Source organism: Anolis carolinensis, chromosome 1, assembly GCF_035594765.1.
Source record: "Anolis carolinensis isolate JA03-04 chromosome 1, rAnoCar3.1.pri, whole genome shotgun sequence".
Taxonomy (NCBI): domain Eukaryota; kingdom Metazoa; phylum Chordata; class Lepidosauria; order Squamata; family Dactyloidae; genus Anolis; species Anolis carolinensis.
Window position 1 is genome coordinate 154,924,865 of NC_085841.1, and position 22,721 is coordinate 154,947,585.

The window sequence follows — 22,721 nt, forward strand, 5'->3', positions numbered from 1 at the left end:
CTTTTGTTCTGTTTTGCTCTCAAACCATGTTTCTTAAAAAATAAATACAAAAATAAATACAAAAGGTTCCAGTGCATACACTGGTAACCTCTGAGTTGGACTTCTGCAATTTGCTGAACATTATGCCGTCTCTCTATTAAGTTTGGAAACTCTAGTAAATTCGAAAAGTGTCACGGATACATCCAGGAGTGTTCTTATAACACTTGTAAAACTACATTGATTGCCAGTTAGTTTCCAGACAAAGTGTCGGTTGTTACCTTTTCATGGTTTGAGTCCATCTTATCTGCAGAATTACCTTCTCCTGTATAATCTGACCCCTATACTCTGGGAGATCTTTACTCCAGACAGCTAGGACTAGGCTAGGCCATGCTCCAAAGACAGCAATCTTGTGTAAATATTATTTATTGGAATTGTGCAGACAGTAGTGGCTCGATATATATTTGATGTATTACCTGAAGCTGGTATCAGAAGGGTGTTAGCATCAGTGTAAGAATTAAACTAATCGCAAAGCTTCTTAAAATGTGTGTCACAACCACATTTAGGGTTGTCTAACTGAATGTGGGAGGTCGCAAAAAAAAAAAGAAGAAAAAAAAAGGGGCAAGATAGGTCTAAACTAGGAGCTCTCCCCGCTTGGGATTAGTACAAAATTTCCAAGCATTTCTGAAAGGATAAACTTATATGTATATCAAATAACTTATATGTATATCAAATAATCATTTTAAAGTAATTTTGTTCCTGATTTATTATCAGTAAATGTTTGATTTGTATACCAATTTTATGTATGTATATATACGCTGGGATGTGTAACAATTTCTTAAGCAAAAAGGGTCTAGGATGGAAAAAGTTTAAGAAGTCCTGACCTAGAGGAGCTTTTCTTCAGCTGCCCTAAATTGCAGAATGACCTGCCAGATGAATTCAACGACTGAATTAATTGCCTGAATTTTAATCAGTATTAAAGTCCACTTTCTTCTGTCAGGCCTAACCAGATGATTTTTTACATTATGTCTTTTAAATTACGTTCTGGTTGTTTTAATATGTGTTGAGTGTATATGTTCTTTAAACTGATGTTTTAATTAGATTGAGGAAGGAGGTCAGAATTCTCTTCTTTTCACACAACAATCAAAACTTCCCCAAACCCATCTTCCAAGCAGTGCAGTCCCAGCTCAAAAATTGGCATTTCTGTGTTGTCAGAGAGTGAGGAAATCCCTGAGGCCTCTTCTACACTGCCATATAATCCAGTTCAAAGCAGATAATTTATGTTTTATATGGCAGTGTAGAAAGGGCCTGAGGATTTGTTTAGTCATATTCCTGTCGTTGGACATACTACAAAGATGTCTTCTCTAGAGACCTTCCAAGGACCTTTGGAAGACCCTACAGATGCTGCTCAAAGCACATCCAACTACAGGGAAATGGCTGAATGCATCCCTATTGATGCCTGCCCCATAACATAGAAATGGTTATATTGGGGGGCTGTGCTGTGGATGACATTGGAAGATGTAGCTGTATCTCCAAATGCAGAATCTCAATACAGTAGAGTCTCACTTATCCAACATAAACGGGCTGGCAGAACATTGGATAAGCGAATATGTTGGATAATAAGGAGGGATTAAGGAAAAGCCTATTACACATCAAATTAGGTTATGATTTTACAAATTAAGCACCAAAACATCATGTTTAACAACAAATTTGACAGAAAAAGTAGTTAATTATACAGTAATGCTATGTAGTAATTACTGTATTTACGAATTTAGCACCAAAATATCACGATGTATTGAAAACATTGACTACAAATATGTGTTGGATAATCCAGAACGTTGGATAAGTGAGACTCTACTGTAATTCTAACTTCATCAGCAAAAAAAACCTTTCAGAGAGCCACACTTTGATTTTTGAGGCAAGAATACTTAATTTTAGATAGGAAGAAACACAGGTATTGCACCACAGCCACTATGTGCTAGGAACAGGGCAAACCAGTGAACTTTGAAAAGTGCCTTTCAGAAGTTTCAGAGTGAATAACAAAAACAAAAAACAGCACCAGCAAAAAGGCATCCTCATTTTTCTTTCTCTGGCCTTGGAGGTTTCAAGGAACGTGACTTATCTGTAAATAAGAGGAATGTATAAATAAAAACCTGATTCTAACACCAAGCTTGGAAACTGATCTCAATGTTGCTTTCCATTGACAGATAACAAATATGCTCCTGCAGTCACTCTCAATGGTTTCATCTTTATTCTTGGAGGAGCTTATGCACGAGCAACCACCATCTATGACCCAGAAAAAGGCAATATTAAAGCAGGCCCCAACATGAACAACTCCAGGCAATTCTGCAGGTGAGATAATAACCAAAAATTATGATTGAGTTACTAGCACCTACAATATTTTTCCGCTGCAGAAAATTATTGAATTGGAGTGAGAAGCACAGTGGGACTAGAAACTAGTGCTTCTTGCTCATTCTGACAGCATGCTTTCGAGGTAATAACACTGTCTGGGTTATATTAATTGAAACCTCCAGTTAATTATCTGATTGTACATTAATCTAAATGCTCTCCCTTGGTATCCAGACATTTAAAGTCTTTCAGAGGGAATCCTGTCCTTTAAAACGATGTTGGCCTGCAGACCTTGTGTTTGATATGTGTGATATCTAACACATCAAGCTTTGAATGATTATAGGTAAACCACCATTTGGCATTGGATCACCGATACCAAAGCTGTGCAGAAGCCTTGGCTGGCTAGAGCTAGCTTTATATCTTATGTCGTATATATTGCGGAGATAGAAAAAAGGGGGAAAGAGTAGCTGGCGTACTGTTCAGTGTTTTCGATGCTGTAAGGCAGAATTACATATATCATAAATATCATATTTCATGTTTATAGTCATGGCACCACTCCAAGGTTCACAAATATCTCCTGAAACCACCTTTGAAGCCAGATAGTTGCATCAGCCTAAAGAGTCCCAAAGGGCTAGAGAATTCCTATGATTGGTGGGGCTACTTTGCTTCTAAGGTGGGTTTTGGGAGGGTCAAATTGGGAATTCAGAACTATATTATTTAAGTAGCACATCAGGGACAGATGATCAGCATGGGAAAAAGTTTTACCTTTTTAAAACAAAAGTTCTGATTGGGCTTGTTCTTTATAGCAGTTATGGTTCTGACCAAAGAGAGAAAACGTGCTTTTAAAAGTTTTTGATGATGAAATTTGCTAGCAGTGCTTGAGCAAAACCACATGGGAGTTTTAAAATATAAACAAGACCCTAGTACTTAAATGCTTGAATCAATGCTGTGGCTGCAGTATTGGCATTATTGGCATTTTCCTCCATAGGAAGTGGTTGATGTAAGTGAAATCAGTGTATAGTGACTTCTGAGTTATACATACACTGTCTCAATTATTGGGGAAAACAGAGGAGCATCTGAAGCCATACTTAAATATAACACAATTTGATAATTTTGATAATGTATCTTAGCCATGAGTATTTCTTTATTGCACAAGAATAGCATTTGGATACAACTTTAGTTTTTACGCTCCTGTCTTAAGGAATCCTAGGATTTGTAGTTTGCACTGCACTTTTGGGAAATATAAATTGGAGCTCTGTCACCACAAATTCTAATAATATTGCAAAAAATACAAATCCTGTGATTTCAAAGGACCATAAGTATCAGATTGCTTTCAAAGAACAGTATGTATGCACAAATCTCTGGCTCACAAGCTTTCTTCCCACCTTCCTGAAGAGAGAACATATTCTGTTACATAGCAGGGTCACTGAATTGCAAACATGCATAATGGGACACTGGGAAGAGCACATGATGCATATTGGGACTGATGAGCATTGAGTACCACAACATAATGATACACATCAATGCAAGATGGCCATTGCCCACCAGTGCCCACTGGGCACACTTCGCCAGCTCTTCTATGTAGTAACATAATTGCCATCTTCTACTTTTTGTACCTGCACAATTCTATTTCCTGCTGATATAAATCCACCTACAAATATGTAAAGTCTTGACAGGAATCTGGAACATACTTTTCACTATATTTAGTCAAATTGACAAACTGTTTAATTCCAAAGTGTGCCTGAAAGTTTCAGATTTCCCTCTCTCATGCAACAAAAAAAAAGTGAGGCGGGAGTGTGTAAGTCCAAAGTATACAGCTCAGACCCGGTATAGCATTGTGTCTGTGGATATAACCTGAGGGTGGACATGAAATACCCAGGTTTGCTTTTTTGAGTTGCAAAGAGAGAATTCACAGCTGAGTCCAATGCATCTTTGGCTTGATGCTCCTGGGATTAACAGAATCTAAATGTACTGAGTGTACTTTTTTCCTTCTCCAGGTGTTCACTACTTTCAGTAATAGTTGTTAAGACAGAATCAGAGTCTATATCAAAGCAATCATCTTAATTCCCTGTAGGAGGCTAGAAAATGCAGAGGTGGAGACAATAAAAATAGCTGAAGGACTGCACTTTCTCTCCTCAGATATAGTAACTTGCCTGCACCCCAATTCAGTGTTCATGATTGCTCATCCTTCAAGAAATGATTAAATAAGCACTCAAACAAAAGTGCTTCCAGATCCTTCTCCCTGTTGTGGTGGTTGCTTTTGAAGAAGGAAGCGGAGAATATCCCTACTATGCAAGCCACATTTTGGGAATGGCCCTCCTTCTTTATTCAAGGCTGCCCTCTCTTGGCTGCCAAAAGAATCGTGTCCTCGAGCGAACATTACGTTACATGCAAAAAATCTTACAGGCCAAATCCCAGCCAACACTACTGTGATCCTGCTGCTTTTGTGCTAATTACAGATTTTCATTGTTCCTCCATGTTAACAAGAGTGAAATTGAATGTATGAGAACCTCACTGTGTCCAGACAGTAGTTAATTATATTTTTTTTCCTCACTCAAGATTGTAAACCAGAAGCAAACAGTGTGGTACAACTGACATAACTTCCCTTGGTAATTCATTCCATTAATTATGTGGGCTCTTTTAAAAAAGACAAATAGTGGGATGTTCTTTAGCAACATTAAAGTTACTTTAATATGGATAGTTGGTAATGCAACAGTTCTTTGGCCAAGATCACTTAATAGACTCATTAATAGAAGATTTTGTATATGGTTATGAGAGAGAGAGAAAATATGGCTAAAGCTACAGATTCTGACTGATCTTGGAAGCTGAGCAGCTACAGCTTTCATTACTATTTGGACAGGAGACTGTCAATAAATAACATGAGCTGTAGGCTGTATTTCAGAGGGAAAAAACTTGGAAAAAATCACATCTGAATATTCTTTGCCTAAGTTCAGTGAAATTCATAAAGGACTAGAGCGCTTCTTTGCTCCAGAATAATTCTATTTACACCTTCATAATCAATTAGATGAGTAATTTATATCCATCCAGTTAAATGTATAACTTTTTTAGTTTCTAGCTGTTTGTGTGACCATGCATTAATTTTTCCATTATTTATTGCATTCATTTAGCAATATTTATATTTTGCGGCACAGTAGTTTGCATCCAGCCTACAAAAACATCATATTCACTTTGCAATGATATGCAAAAAGTATAGTAACAAGAATGTTTTAGAAATTCAACCTGAAGCCATATTTATAGACGACCACTCGCCAGAACACATCTTGCAGAGCTCAAGGATTGAGGCTTTGGGAATGGTACCTTGATGGCATATGTATTGATTTCTATAGTTGTTACTGTTGCACATCTTCAGGTCATTTCAAGTTTGTGATGACCCTAACACAAAAGTATAACTTACATGATTTGTCAAGAGAAGGTTTTCCCTTACCTTCCTCTGAGAATGTGTCTTGCCAAAGGTCACTCAGTAGGTCTCCTGACCAAGCAGTGATTCACATTGGGGTCCCCAAACTCACAGTCCAGCACTCAAACAGCTACACTATGTTGGCTCTTGATCTCTGAAGTATCTTATTGAAATCCAAACTATTTCCTTTTAAGTTGGTCTCTTTTAGCTCTTCTCTTTGTGGGACTGTGAAGCATAAGACTCTCTTGGTGTATCTAAAAGAACCATGTTTGTTGTTTGTATGCCCTCAAACCATCTCTGGATTACATCATCCCCAAGGCAGACCTATCATTGGGGTTTTGTCCCCTCTGAGTCTGAGAGAATGTGACTTGTCCAAAGTCACCCAGTGAGCTTCCATAGTCAAATGGGGATTTGAACTCTTAAGTCTTCCAGAACCCTAGCCCAACTTTCAAACTGCTGTCCTGTGCTAGTTCTCACAAGGACTGTAGCTTTATTTTGTTATTTGAAGTGGCTCTATTTTCTAGACATCTAAACTGTCCATCTCAGAAAACACAGAGGTTTCCTTCATGGCCCATTCAGCACTGATTCCTCTTCCATTTTGGTAGTCCTGGAATTTATATCTATCTATAGCCTCTTATTACATGGTTAGGAGTTAAAGATACGTATAGTTTTGTCCTGATTGTCATCATTGGATGTCTGCCATTGTATATTTTGCTGTAAGCCGCCCTGAGTCCCTTCAGGGAGATAGGGCAGGCTATAAATAAAGTTCCATTGCATTACTTGGAGGATTTGAAGCTTCCATTTCCTCTACAAGAACATGTATGAATACATTCAGCCTTCCACATTTGCTGAGGCTACAAGAGTAGGACTCCCACAAAAGTAGGAAACCCATGAAATAAAAAATTCTATTTTTGTCCAGAGAAAACACATCTCTGGGAAGTTCTGGATCCTCTGGTGTGACTTGTGATCAATATCATTTTGTGGGAAGTTGACCAAGAGTCACACCTGAGGACCTAGAGAATTTTAGAGATTTCCTATTATTCAAATGTTAAGCCCACAAATGTGAAAGCACAACTGTATTACATAAGTTTGTCTCTTTATGTACTGAGAATTGAAGTTCACAACACAAGGCTGGCCCTATTCAGTGCATTGAGGCAGTCCCTGAATGATGTAAGAAGGCAGTCTATCGCTTGCTATACTACTTGTTATTTTTTTATTGGCAGGGAAAGAGAGGAATACTTGTAGTGTTTTCTGCCTCCTGCACAAGTAACTTGGCCTTTAGATGCTATGTAACTTAAACTCAAGAGGTGCCATTCCTTCCTTAGACAGTAAAGGTTTTAGGCAAGCCCTGATCAGTCCTCCAGTCCCCTCCCGGATCCCAGTCATCATGTTAAGAAACTTCTAGCACTGACCATAAGATGAGTCATTTTCCAAATATTTTAAGGATTGTCCTAAAAACTGAAATGTGCCAGAAATTATGCAACTGTGACTAGAGAGACATCTTCTCCTTTTCTCGTTCACCTTGGAACAAAAAGAATACAGAATGAGTTTTCCTGCGTGCAAATTAAAATTTCCACATCCCCTGCCTGCTTAAAATGGAGGCAGCATGCAAATCGGCCTGTGTTTCAGAGATTATCCACAGGGTGCCAGCCGCCATGCACCAGCGCAAGCCGGGAGCCCAGAGAAGCTAATTTAGGGAACTCACAACTTCCAGCTGGTTGTGTCTTTCTCCTCTGACTGTTAGCTAGTCGGGTTTGTTATCCAGGCCTTCCAATTGGAAACTCTTAATAAAAGCAAGGTTCAGGCTATACTGCACAACAAAAGGGAGGGCGGTGGTGTTTTCTTTCTTTAAAAAACGGGGAGCCGTGAAGCATGGCGGCTGCTCCGCTAGACTAATAAGAGCTGCAAGCACACGGCAAGGGGATGCTGGCTCCCAGCCGAGTAAATTCTTCATTTCAAAGTTAGGATAAGCATCAGGCTCCAAAGAAGATGGCAAGTGAAGGGAAGGGAGGGAAAAGCAAAGGAGAGAAACTATGAATGATGCTCAGAAGCACCAGTTCTCCTATTTTTGTTTTCATCTGGAAACTTCTTGTACAACCAGCCTGTCTTGTTTAGACATCTTCCATTTTCCTTTTTTTTTTTTTTGGGGGGGGGGGGGGGAATTATTTACAACTGTGCCATCAATCGTTAGAGTCTTGTTACCCACTTTTACAATAGTAGATGGATAAGGTTGCACAGGGAGGTTTACTTGTCCAACAACTTTGTTGCAGGAGATTTTTTTTCATGTCAGAAGTGACTTGGGAAACTGCAGGTCCCTTCTAGTGTGAGAGAATTGGCCGCCTGCAAGGACGTTGCCCAGAGGACACCCAGATGTTTTGATGTTTTTATCACCCTTGTGGGAGGCTTCTCTCATGTCCCCGCATGGAGCTGGAGCTGATAGAGAGAGCTCATCCGTGCTCTCCCCGGGTTGGATTCGAACCGGCAACCCAACCTTCAAGTCATCAGTCCTGTTAGCACAAGGGATTAACCCTCTGCACTACCAGGGACTCCTGATGCAGGAGATGAAGAGCAGCTAAAAGTTTCTAGGTGCAACCCGCCCTTTCCTCCAACAGCACCACTGACTGGCCACAGGTTAGTGCTCCAAGACACTCTCCAGTCACACAGGGAAGAAGAAATAATAATTGCCCAAGTTCAGTGGAGTGAAAACAAACACTGCTTCCTCCTCTCCAGTTGGGTAGTAGCAGTTGGACTGTGCCAGGCCACATCCCTTCAGGGTGTGAACAGAGCTGCAACCACATCTTAGAATTCCTGTTGGACCTTATTCATAATTCCGCCTGTAAAGAAATACATGTAACTCCTTTAATTCTCCTTTTGTGCCAACCAGAAGGGCCAAATGTTCATCATCATAAGCCTCCTAGGCATGTTAGAAGTGCTCAATACACATTGGAGCTTCACAATTAATTAATAGGGTTACATTGCCCCTCTACTACATAGGTGTGTCTATATAGGGCAGGTAAATATAGGGCATTTGTACCCTGAACTGCCTCTGATCCAGCACAAGAAAAGAGTGATTGGTGACAGTGCATGTGTGAACAATGGATCAGACCAAAACTGATTTGATTTAGATTTTCACAAATCCCAAAGATATTCTGGAGTTCCCTATATACTGTGGAGTACAACCCCCCCCCCCCCCAAACTTTGCTTAGTTTAGAGCAAAGTTGGGTTAAGGGACAAAAGCTCTCAATATTTACTGGAATTTCCAGTGCATCATGAAGACAGCTAGCACTGGATTTGGGAAGATTATGTAGTTTTTTTACTAGTGTAGACAGATTCATATATAAAGATTCCTAAAGGTATGCAACATACACTATGATATAGAATCTCAGCTGATTTACTTTAGTTTGCCTGTTTGGGATGTTTTTCATATCTCCCAGCAAGTGTGGAGATTTCACTTCTAGTTTGTGAGCATTTCTTCCGAACACTGTTCTTTTTACTTTTGTAAAACACATATTGTATTTTTAGTTATTTCTGCAAATAAAAATGTCTGTGTTCTGCATCCACGTCCTGAGAGAGAGAATCAGGGTGTATATAAACCAAGGACACCAAAGACAGTTTTACACCATATGGCTCATTTTGTATGGTTTTAAGACTGTTTTTCCCCCAAAGCTGCAAAGCCACATGCCATGAAAACTAAAATTAAAATAATAGAATGGCATATCACAATACGAGTAATGCTTTAACAGCATTATGGCAACAGCCGAGTGTTTTGAAATCTAGCAGCAGTTGAACCCACTTGAACTTACAAGCAACACTCAGTTGTTCTAAATGGCAAATTTAACAAGCTCATCTCGTAAGTTGTTCTGCCAGCCAGGAAGCCCTTGACATTGGAATCCATGTGTAAGATGGAGATTTGTGAATGATGGAACAGCCTCGTGGTAAACACTGCTGTCAGATATGTGATAGTTAAATCCAGAGAGACCTTTTTTTGAGATTGAATGCTGTGCATTGGTTAGTCACACATAAACAACAACATTTATTACAGTCCATAGACCCATCAGTGAAACAGACAATTGTTTATAAATTCTCCCATCTCAGGAGAATTTCAGTCTACCAAATACCAGATACATGGTTTCAAGTAATACCTCTGAGGTTTGTTTCTTTCTCAGCCTTCTTGCAACTGCTAGGAATTTTGCCACTATGAGAGTCACCATGTGGCATTTATCCTCTAAAAGATATCTAACAATCCCTTGCGGGAGATGGCTGGTCATATGAGACAAAATTGGATATAGAAGTTGGCTATGTTGCACTGTTTAATCGCGGCACTGCAATAAAATGTGTTCTATTGTTTCTACTTCATTCCCTTCACAGGGGCATAGTCTTTGGGAGTAAGGGGTTCCAGATAGTCTGTGTCTTAACAGCTCTGAGGGAAATATGCTTAGTCTCACTTTAGTAAAGAATTTGTGGTATTTGATCATTGTGAGATTTTTTAGGTATTTGCATGTTTTAAATTGCTCTCTTTTTTATGGTAAATTTAGTACTCTGGTGAGCTTGAGCGGGCTCTTAACTTGCCGAGGGCAATATCCCACAATCTTTGCTTCAGGGATTCTTGAGCCATTTTAAATCCCAAATGGAGCAAAAGGGATGCAGATAGTCAAATTGAGGCAGCTTTCCGTGCAATCCTCCTTGCCCAGATTGCTTTGGAGGCTTCATAAGGGAGGTGATGGCCCATGAGGTCTCTTCCAACTCTACTATTCTATGTGATATAGTAAACCTGTTTCCAGTTTGAATATCATTGTTTTTAACCAAAGGTTCATTTACTAACCAATGCACTTGTTGGGACAAACCAGCGCTGTGCATTGGTTAGTCCCAATAAGAATAGGCCCATTGGAATCCGCTACCAGCGGAATTTGCCTAGACATTGACTCACTATTTAGCAACTGAGTCAGTGGGTCTCCTCACTTAACCAATAGGTTTTGGACCAATGATAGACCGCAGGATGTCAGTCTGTCTCCCTCTCTTGCCAGGCAAAAAGTTAAGAAAGCTTAATAGTGCCAAGGCAAAAGCTGGCAAAAGTCATGAAGTTTAGAAAACAGAATTGCTGCACTTAGTATGGGAAAGGTCCTGCTTAGGTGCTTCACCCTAGGGCATGTTAATGTGTTGTGTCGAAAGCACTGAGGTTTTGGCTGTGGTCAATGCATGTTAACAATGGAATAACCCACATCGACACACAAGTTCTGCAGAAAATATGAAATGGTTGTCCTCTGTTCCTCTCAGCAGTTCCAATAGCACAGAAATGTGCCTGTCCTATTGATGGAGGCCAATCTCTTGTTATGTCAGACAACATTCTTAGTATCATAGAGTTGGAAGAGACCTTGTGGGCCATCCAGTCCAATCCCCTGCCAAGAAGCCGGAAAATCGCATTCAGAGCAGCCCCAACAGATGGCCATCCAGCCTCTGCTTAAAAGCCTCCAAAGAAGGAGCCTTTGTTCCACGTAGTAGTGTCCAGGACAGCAGAGACTGTTCAAAACAGTTGGTTTGCGGACAGGAGAACAAGGAAAGCTTGATGACTGACTTCAGTAGCATTCACATAACGTAGACCACTATTCAGTCTACCACGCAACAACATCCTGCAGAAACTTACTGGCAGTGCATGGGGTGCAGACCCACAATTAATAAGAACATCAGCTCTGGCCTTGTCTTACTCAACTGCTGAATATGCCTGTCCTGTCTGGCACAAGTCGGCCCATGCGAAGCAGGTGGACATAGCACTGAACGAAACATGCAGAATAATCACAGGATGCCTTAAATCTACACCTGTTGATAAACTCTACAAGTTAGCTGGCATTGCCCCTCCTGACATGCGACGGGAAGTTGATGCTAACAGTGAGAGAAATAAAGTCGAACATTGTGAAAGCCACCCACTGCATGACTACCAGCCTCCTCCCACCAGACTCAAATCAAGGAAGGGCTTCATGAGAACCACCACTTCTCTTGATGTTCCTCCAGCAACAGCAAGGGTGTCCCTCTGGGCAGCTAAACCAGGCAATTCTAACTGGATGGTCCCTCATGAGGGTCTGCCTCCAGGGGCAAACCAAGAATGGGCAACCCTCCACCTTGTGTGACTGTGGAGCAGAACAAACAACTCTTCATATGTATGCTTGCCCACAATGTCCTGCCTCATCTACGGAGGAGGAGTTGTTAAAAGCTACGTACAATGCGGTCGCTGTTGCCAGCTTTTGGTCTAAAACTATTTAGCTGTTTGTGATTTCCTTTATTTCATCACTTTTTAAATTTATTTATTATGCAATGCTTTTGACACGAAATAAAAAGTCTACCTTTGGTTTCACGCCAGTACAGGAAGTCCCTGAGTTACCAACATCCAACTTACTAATGACCCATGGTTAAAAACAAGAAGTTGGTGAAATCCACCCTAAGAAAGGAAATTCACTCATGAAAGAGTTATCATGGGAAACTGTTGTCAAAATCGAAGCTTTATTCCTTGTTTTCACAAGCCAAATTTCTCAAAATCCAATTCTCATAGGGACAGAAAGTGAGGTGAAATCTTCTGAACAGAGACACAGACAGCAAAACAGACACCACAGGGAGGTTTACCCTTCCCTATGCTATCTAAAGCTTTGGTTGATTGATTGATTGACTGACAGACAGACAGACAGACAGATTTGCCTGGAGCTATACTTAAAAGATGTACCTGTTCTGTCTTACATACAAATTCAATTTAAAAACAAAGCTAGAGAACCTATCTTGTTCGTAACTTTGGAACTGCCCACAAATCAAACAAGGACTTTTAATTCTACAATATTTTAACCTTACCATAAATGCAGAGAACTTAGACCTAGAATGACAAAAGAAAGACAATTTCAAAATTCTGAGTCCTGGATATCACCTTCCTGTGTGGTCAGATTTCTCCAGGATGTTTGTGGGTGGCTTTTCCCCCTTTGTAAATACCGCAAAGGGGAAGTTTTAAAGAGGAACTCTCTGGCTTGTTTTTAATGGCTCTTTGGAGTGATTCCAGATAAATTAGTGTGTGTGGCTCAGTGCCCATTCTCAGTTACTAAAACTCAGTGGCAAGAATTAGAAAGAATGTGATGCGTATGAACATGGTAATTTAGTCATTTAAATGTAGTTTTATAACCTCAAGGACAGCTATAACGGATATTTCTTCATTTAAACATTGCATCTGGACAAGGATTAATGTTCTTGGCCAAGTCACACCAAGATTATAAAATGCCTCATAGAAATAACCTTCCGAAGGAGTGGGCGTTGAGCGTGTTTGGGGTCTGTGTCCTGGGGTCCCAGGAGATGCAACAAGCCATCGCTGCTCTACTGCATAACTAGTGTCTGTTGATGATTCAGCACCAAGCAAATTGCCTCCCCAGATGTTAATGAGTGTTGTACTGCTGGAAAAGCTAGTTTAATTGCATCTGTTCCAAAAACAATAGCTTTCAGTGGTCACCAAGGAAAAACCTTGTAATAAGTCTCTTACAGTCAGTATACAAGCAGAACTGACATTTGTTAAGTTATTGTCTGCTCAAATAAGATTCAATATTTTCACGTCCAAGTGTCAGCAGGACATTGTGATTCAAGTGTTAACCTGAGAATCTGGAAGACGAGGGTTCAAATTCCCATTCAGCCATGGAAAGCCACTGGGGCTGGATCTATACTGCCATATGAAATCCAGATTATCTGCTTTGAACTGGATTATATGGCAATGTATTCTCATATAATCCAGTTCAAAGCAGATAATATGGATTATCTACTTTGATAATCTGGGTTATTTGGCAGTGTAAATCCAGCCTGGGTGGCCTTCCAAAAACCCTGTGATCCTTCGTATTGTGTGTGTGTCCTCAAATCATCCATTGATTTATGCAACTCCATGAATTTCATAAGGTTTTCTAAGGCAAGGAACACTCAGAGGTGGTTTTGCCAGTTCTTTCTTCTGAAATTAGCCTACAGCACCTGATGCTTGTTGACAGTCTTCCATCTACATACTAACCAGAATTGGCCCTGCTCAACATCCAAGTTCAGAGAGCATTTATTTATTTTTATTTATTTACAGTATCTATATTCCTCTTTTCTCACTGCAAAGGGGACTCAGAGTGGATCACAGAACATACATATGCGGAAAACATTCAATGCCATTTATAGACAGACAAGACAGTCCATTAAACATAGATAGAGGTATAAATAGGCTTTTCCCCATCTTTGGCTTCTTGGAGGCTCGCGATCGGTTCCGGCCACCAGTGGGTGGGTGGGTGGGGGCTTTGTTTGTAACTTCCTCCTTTTTTGATCGAATTGCTGGCATTTCCTTATGTGTGCTTTAATCCCTCCCTGCTTTTAAGCAGTTCCTGCTTGTCTACTCACATTTTGTTTTCGAACCACTAGACAGAAGCTGGGCTAAAGGTCAGGAGCTAACCCTGACCCAGGCTTTGAACTGTCAACCTCTCACTGACAAGATTTATTATAGCTGTTGATTTAACCTGCTGTGCTAAAGTACCTTCAGGAGATTTAGGTCTCAGTTTCACCTTCAGATTATCCTGGGCCACCATAAGGCTGAAAAGGTTGTGTTAATATCTCTTGAAGTCTTACCTGGAGCTGAAGTAGAAAAAATCCATAGAAATGCAGTTTCTCAATGCAAAACAGACAGCCTACTTCTAGGAAGTGACATTGGAGCACTTAGGCTTAGCTTATTGGACTTTATAGCCTTTCCGTTTGGCCTCAACATTGTATTGATCCCAAATCATTCTTTGGGACTGTAGTAGAGGCAGGGGCGGTTCAACCGCAAGGCAAATTAGGCAGTTGCCAAAGACGCCATCCTCTATGGGGTGCAGGTGAGGCTGGAGGATGGTGCCTTCAGCAACCGTTGAGGCACCTCCGCCCAGGCATGGCCTTCCTGCCTCCACGGCCCAGTCTGGCCTCCAACCAGGCCACCCTGCTGCCCCTTTAAGGACAGGGAAGCGATCCTGGCCTGCGCCTGAGGGCTGTCTCCTGACATTTCACCCACATCTATTGCAGGCATCCTCAGAGGTTCTGAGGTCTGTTGGAAGCTAGGTAAATGGGGTTTATATATCTGTGGAAAGTCCAGAGTGGGAGAAAGAGCTCTTGTCTGTTTGAAGCTAGTATGAATGTTGCAATTGGCCAGCTTGATTAGAATTTAATGACCTTGCAGATTCAAAGCCTGGCTGCTTCCTCCCTGGGGGCATCCTTGGTTGGGAGGTGTTAGCTGGCCCTGATTGTTTCCTATAAGGATTTCCCCTGTTTTCAGAGTATTGATTTTTATTTCGACGTTTCCATCGCTTTTAATTTTCAGTGATTGGTTGAGGGGGGGGGGCGCCAAAATGCTGTTCGCTTACACTTTAAAATTACCCTGTGTAGAGGATGTGAAAAAAATGGTTATGAACACTACCAAGTCCAGTCCAGAAGATTTCTCAGGCCATGTATAAAAGTTGATCTGTCTGGCAGCCAATTTCATAGAATCATAGAATCATAGAATAGTAGAGTTGGAAAAGACCTCATGGGCCATCCAGTCCAACCCCCTGCCAAGAAGCAGGAAAACGCATTCAAAGCGCCCCCGACAGATGGCCATCCAGCCTTTGCTTAAAAGTCTCCAAAGAAGGAGCCTCCACCACACTCTAGGGCAGAAAGTTCCACTGCCGAACAGCTCTCACAGTGAGGAAGTTCTTCCTGATATTCAGGTGGAATCTCCTTTCCTGGAGTTTGAAGCCATTGTTCCACGTCCTAATCTCCAGGGCAGCAGAAAACAAGCTTGCTCCCTCCTCCCTATGACTCCCTATGACCCTATGACCCTCACATATTTATACATGGCCCTCATCAGGTCTTCTCTGAGCCTTCTCTTCTGCAGGCTAAACATGCCCAGTTCTTTAAACTTGTTCTCTAGACCCTTGATCATTTTAGTTGTCCTCCTCTGGACACATTCCAGTTTGTCAACACCTCCCTTCAATTGTAGTGTCCAGAATTGAACACAGTATTCCAGGTGGGGTCTGACCAAGGCAGAATAGAGGGGTAGCATGACTTCCCTGGATCTAGACACTAGACTCCTATTTATTCAGGCCAGAATCCCGTTGGCTTTTTTAGCAGCTGCATCACATTGTAGGCTCATGTTTAACTTGTTGTCCATGAGCACTCCAAGGTCTTTTTCGCACGTACTGCTGTCGAGCCAGGCGTCCCCCATTCTGTATCTTTGCATTCCATTTTTTCTGCCGAAGTGAAGTATCTTGCATTTGTCCCTGTTGAAGTTCATTTTGTTAGTTTCGGCCCATCTCTCTAATCTGTCAATTTGTATCGCAGCACTGATAAAATTGTTTTCTGATGCAAAGAAGGGCAGCAAACTGTTATAAGTGATATAGAGCACACGAGAATTTTCAGTCTCTTCAGCTTTCAGCATTTGAATCCATAAGAAGTGTATTTCCAGCCTTCTGGAGAACTGAAGCCACTACTGCTCTCATGCCTTTTTGCCTCCCTTCTGCACAGTCCTGTTCTTTCTGTCTTAATCTTCCAGACTGTAAGGGCAAAGACTGTCTAGTTATTGATTTTTATAATCCACTGTGGCAGCCTTTTGTGGATTGAAGTGTAGGGTTAAGTATTCTTCAACTAAAAGCAAATCAATTAAGGAGAAATACTATGATCTCATTCAGCATTACAATCGGCATGCACAAAATACTTGTCTTTTTTTAAAAAAAAGAAAGACTGGAATTGAGTAACTTTCCCCACAGATGTAGACAGCAAGCTACACTCTTAACATTCTGCCATTATATAATAATACATTAGGATAGAGGTATTCTGTCTTCAGAGTCTAGCTTGCAAAATATCTTATTCTGCTTACAAAAATATTTAGCGATTAAATTTGCAAAACATCAGATTCATTGCAAAAAACATCTCCTGAAATTATATGATACTAGTTGTGTCCTGCCACGCATTGCTGTGGCCAAGCCAGGTGATATGGGAAATAAAATATTGATGAATTGGTGGTAGTTAGCATATGTTATTTTCTAAAGCTTGTGAATATGCAGTATTTCTGGTTGGTCCTTTTTTTGTCGGTTGGAGGGAAGTATGAATGCTGCAATTAGCCGGAATGATTGGCATGTAATGGCCTTTCAGCTTCAAAGCCTGGCTGATTCTTGCCTTTGTTGGGATATGTTAGCTGGCCCTGATTGTTTCTTGTCTGCAATGAACCTTTTTTCAGAGTGTTGTTCTTTAAGCAATGCTGTGGAGAAGTCTGGTGATGTGGAAAATAAAGTAATGAGGAAGTGGTGGTATTTCGTAAGACAAAATGGAAGAATTCATCATCTTTTCGGTTGCTCAGTGTCCACCATCCCGGGTGGTGCTTGTATATATGTTCAAAATGAATAATATTGTGTGTGAACTAGAACTCACATCATGCCTGGTGAACCCCCAGAAAGTCCATCAGTACTTAAAGACTGAAGGAAGTAGGCTTTGATGCTGCAAGGCTATTATATGGTATTAAAGGTGGTCAACAAAAGTTTACCTTAGGTAGGAAGCAACCAGGCTTGGAAGCTATAAGGCTATTCAATTGTATTCAATCTGGTTAACAAAGGATTCCCCTTGGTAGGAAGCAGTCATATTTTGTACGTTGAGCATCCCTTATCCATATACACGTCTGTATATAGATTATCTGTCTCACATACAAAAAATCCAAAATTGCCTATATATATGCCATATATGTATCCCACACCTATATATGGTGTATGCTGAGCATCCCTTATCCATATACACCAGTGTGTGTGTGTGTGTGTGTGTGTGTGCATGTCCATACAGTCTGGAAAACTCACACCAGCCTATTCTCTCACACACATACACAATCCGGGCTGTGGTGCAGGCGGGAGAGCAAGCCAGCTGCAATTAACTGCAATGAATCACTCTGACCAGGAGGTCATAAGTTCGAGGCCCCGCACGGAGCCTATGTTTGTTTGTTTTTGTTCTATGTTGTTCTATGTTAAAAGGCATTGAATGTTTGCCTATATGTGTAATGTGATCCGCCCTGAGTCCCCTTCGGGGTGAGAAGGGCGGAATATAAATGCTGTAAATAAATAATAAATAAATCCGAAATTGTCCATATATTTCCCATGTATTTATATGTCTGTGTACACACATGCACACACATGCCCCTACATACATACAGGTATGTATGGATAAGGGATGCTCAATGTACACTATATACACACACACATTCTCTCTCTCTCTCTCTCTCTCTCTCTCTCTCACACACACACACACACACACACATGTTCAAATGAAGTGCATGTGGGGGGGAAAGAGAGAATGAGGCAGACAGACAGAGAAAGAGACAGAGACCAAAGTGGCGCATTGTGAGCTAGCTGGGTATTTTAGGCTGATTTCCTGGGTAAGCCTGGAAGACAGTAAGGGAGGGGGTGGGCGGGCAAAAGGGAGAAGAAAACCATTTCGAGGCACAATACGCTGTTGCTGCTGCTTCTTTCCCTCTTCCCTCAGTAATCCCACCTCGAATCGGGAGGTAGGCGGAGCAAGGAGAGAGGGGGAGAGAAAGAAAGCCAGACTGCCCGGAAGACAAAAAGGTGGCTGACGAAGAAGCTGCTGAATGCAGGCTTTCCTTTTTTACCACTGAGGACTGGAGAGAAGGAGGAGGATGGAGTGGTCCGCTGGGGGGAAGGTCGTGGCGGGAAGGATTGCTGTGATGGCGGTTGTGCGAGCGCTAGAGGGGGGCGGGGCGAGGAGGGAGGAGGTGAATCTGTCAGCATGCATAGTGTTGTTTTGCGGGGCAGAGCGGGAGGCGCTCTCATTGACGTTGGTTTTCCAAGGGTGGGGGCTGCCAGGCGCATGCGCACAGTGTAGTTTTCGTTTTTGGGGGGTTTTGAGTGACTTCCAGTTGGAATTTTATTTTGGTTTTGTTGTCTAAACACAGCGGGGATGACCATGTCTTTTGTGACCAAATTTCGTGGGTTTGGGGTGTATAGTTCGCAGTTTACGTTAAGTTAGAAATGGTCAGAACACTTATATATACAGTAGAATCTCGCTTATCCAACACTCGCTTATCCAACGTTCTGGATTATCCAACGCCTTTTTGTAGTCAATGTTTTCAATACATTGTGATATTTTGGTGCTAAATTCGTAAATACAGTAATTACTACATAGCATTACTGTGTATTGAACTACTTTTTCTGTCAAATTTGTTGTATAACATAATGTTTTGGTACTTAATTTGTAAAATCATAACCTAATTTGATATTTAATAGGCTTCTTCTTAATCTCTCCTTGTTATCCAACATATTCACTTATCCAACGTTCTGCCAGCCCGTTTATGTTGGATAAGTGAGACTCTACTGTATATAGATTGTACCAGTTGAACATCTATTATCTGGAATTCTCAAATCCAAAAACCTCCAAAATGGGTGGCTGAGAGAGTGACACGTTTGCTTTTTGATGGTTCAGTGTACTTTGTTTCATACACAGAACTTGGCCCACAGGCCTTGTGTTTAACACATGTGACTTAAAGGATAAGTAATGGTTAGTGGCCATCAGGAGAGGTAGCTGCAGGCATATCAGGCATTCTAAGACTCGGGTGGGCAACTGTGGAAGACTGGAGATCCTGGAAAGCTATTGAAGTCTGGAAGGAGGTCCAAAGATGGCCGTGTTAAAGATCATTTTTGGACCTTTGAGAGAGAGAGAGAGAGAGAGAGAGAGAGAGAGAGAGAGTGTATACGTGCGTGTGTGTGTATGTGTGTGTGTGTGTGTGTGTGTGTGTGTGTGTGTGTGTGTGTGTATATATATATATATATATATATATATATATATATATATATATATCCCTGCCCGCAGAGCCACAGAATGCACCAAGAGGGTCACTTAATGCAGTTTAATGCAGTAGTTCCCAACCTGTGGTCCATAGACCACCAGTGTTCTCCAAGAACTAAAATATGGTCTGTGGCCTCACTGTTAATACACCGTTGCAACGAAAGCGACTGGTCTTGTGAAACTCTCTTACAGTGCTGAGGCAACAGGGATGTCTGGAGGGAAGAGGCTGACTACTCACAAAAGGCACGACAACAAGCCACCTGACTGCTGCTTCTCCTCCTCCTCCCTCCCCCTGAGCGCAGCCGTTCCATGTGGCGCCTGGAAGTGGGGGTGCCTTGGTGTCTTTGTTTTTAGGCCTGTTCCTGGGGTTATTTGTGGTGCTGATTCAGAAAATTGCATTGGATAGACCACATCAGGTCCAGATTATTAAATATGGTTTTCTGTGGGTGAGCAGATGGCAACTACTGGATGGCAAATGTTTTATGTCAGAAACTAGAGATGATGTGGTCTATCCAATGCAGTTTTCTGAATCAGCACCCAAGATAACCAAACTGAATCTAAAGTTGACCAAAAACTGATTCGTAACCCTTTTGGTACTAATGTTGGAGAGTGGTCCCTGGTCAGAGTGGTCAAAAAAAGTTGGGAACCACTGGTTTAATGGGAGACTCTGCTGATTGAATGGAGGGGGAGAGATCCAGATCTTTGCATTCTCCCAGCAGGCCAAACATTAAGATTGTGCTTTCTAGTGGAGCCCCCAGTGGTGCAGCGGGTTAAACCACTGAGCTGCTGAACTAACTGACTGAAAGGTTGGCGATTCTAATTCAGGGAGCAGGGTGAGCTCCTGCGGTTAGCTCCAGCTTCCGCCAACCTATCAGTTCAAAAAAATACAAATGTCAGTAGATCATAGTTACCATTCCAGTGGGAAAGTAACGGCGCTCCATCCAGTCATGTTGGCCACATGACCTTGGAGGTGTCTATGGACAATGTTGGCTCTTCAGCTTAGAAATGGAGATAAGCACCAACCCTCAGAGTCGGATACAAGTAGACTTAATGTCAGGGGAAAACCTTAACCTTTTACTAGAGATAGTAGTAGCTCATGCAGGTAGACAACTTTGAAGGAATTTTTAAGTCCCAAGCTTTCCAAGCCACTTTATGTTGTTAGCTCTGTAATCCTGGCAACAGCAACACTACAAGGTGGGCCAGTATTGTTATCCCATGGAAAAGCTTGTAATGTGGTGTTTAAAGAGACCTATTTCATTCAGGGTTCTGTTCAAAATAGACTGAAGAGCTTTCCAGCTTGGATTTCAACCCAAAGAACCCTACCAGCTGATCTTTATGGGCCATGACAAAATTCTGCTAATTGTTTTGTGGCTGCTGTTGTAACCTGTTTAAACAAGAGGCAGGCAGCCATGGTTTGTATTATGACTGTCACTAACCGGCTATTCTGTGTTGTCCCTCTGATCTGTCAGAACTATTTATCTTTTCTTGTTACAAAACTCAGACTCTCAGTGCTTTTTTATTTATTTACATACTTTAACAACTTTCAGTAAAACAAAACACAAAAGCAATGAACATTTTACAAACACATAACCCCACCACCAAGGCCTGAACAAGTATCATTTCCTTTACCATAAGATTTATAAGTCAACCATTAAACAAATGTCATATCCAAATTCCTGACCAACATGATTGTATTGTTTTCCTTTTTCACTTTCTAGAACATATTTAATAAAAACTGACCAGTATAAATCAAAATCAGATCTATTAGTTTCCCCTCGAACATCCTCATTTCCATTGATAATTTATCATTTAAGGCTACATTCCATACCTCCCCATACCATGCTTCCAGTGTAAGATTGGTTACTATCTTCCAGTTCCTTGCAATTATAAGCCTTCGCCTCTGTGAGTAAGATAATCACCAATTCTTTCTTTTCCATTTCTAATTTCAACTTCGTGGCATCCATTAATAATGCTAAGCTAGCATCCGGAGTGATGTTTGTTCCTATAATGTTACTGATTTCTATAAATATGTTGTTCCAAAATCTCTTCAACTGGGGGCATTCCCACCATAGATGAAAATATGTCCCTTTGTGCATGCCACATCTCCAACAGAGGTTACTTTGCTTCCTATCCACCTGGTGTAGTTTAACCGGTATGGTATAACATCTCCATATGACTTTATATACATTTTGTTTTAATCTTATTGACAAATTCTTAACCACTCTCCACTTTAAAACACTTTTCCAACCGAAATCCATCAGAGGCCCTAGGTCTCCTTCCCATACCTTTTTTAACAGCTTCAGCCCTATTTCTTCCCCTATTAATCCATAGTATACTTTCCCAATTAATCCTTTCCATGATATTTCTTGCTTTTTAAGTTTACTTAGCCATTCTTCATATTTATTTAGCTCTCTACATCTGGGATTTTTACCTAACCAGTCCTTTTTCCAATTATTTAGTTGTTGCCTCTCAAACCAATTCAGGGCACCTTGTTGTTCTAACTTGTTAAACTCACCCCCCGAATTTTGTATCCATTCCTTCCAAGAAAGAGCTGTTTCCACCTCCACTAATTTTTTATTCTTAAGTTTAATTCTCAGGTCTTCTTGGAAATTTTCCAGTAAGACTATTGGGGTTAGGGGAGAAACTCCTGGAAATATGTTGTTTTTTAACTTAGTTAAGTTTCCATAACATCTTTAGCCAGATTATTTTTACACCCCTTAATTATTTTGCCAGTTTTTGATATGAAAAACATTTCCCTATAATCTCTTTGCCAACATTTTCCTTCCAATTCCCGCCAGATTAATTTGGGTTCCGAGAGCAGCCTAAACACCCCCTTTATTATATGTGTCTCATAATAGGTTTTTAGTTCTGGTATTCCTAATCCCCCTAATTTCTGTGGAATATACCATAAACCTCTTGGTAGCCTAGATCTTCTTCTTCCATTACAGAATTCATTAAGTAATTTCTGCCATTTTTTAAGATTAACATCTGTTAATTTAATAGGTAACATATTACAAAGGAAGTTAAATTTGGATAATATTTTCATTTTTAAAATGGCAATTCTGCCGAACCATGAGAGATTAAATTGTTTATATTCAAGTAGTCGTTCTTGGATTTCCTTTAATAATCTATCAAAATTTAATGTTTTTAA

At 40.9% G+C, this 22,721-nt stretch overlaps 1 protein-coding gene across 1 annotated transcript in view; it reads left to right on the top strand.

Annotated features, from left to right (window-relative positions):
* The window catches only part of klhl29 (kelch like family member 29), a 543,161-nt gene that overhangs the window by 512,578 nt on the left and 7,862 nt on the right, over positions 1–22,721 (top strand). Inside the window, exon 13 of the mRNA XM_008117088.3 lies at positions 2,184–2,328. Within this exon, the coding sequence (XP_008115295.1) occupies positions 2,184–2,328 (145 nt within the window). The remainder of the gene's footprint in view (positions 1–2,183; positions 2,329–22,721) is intronic.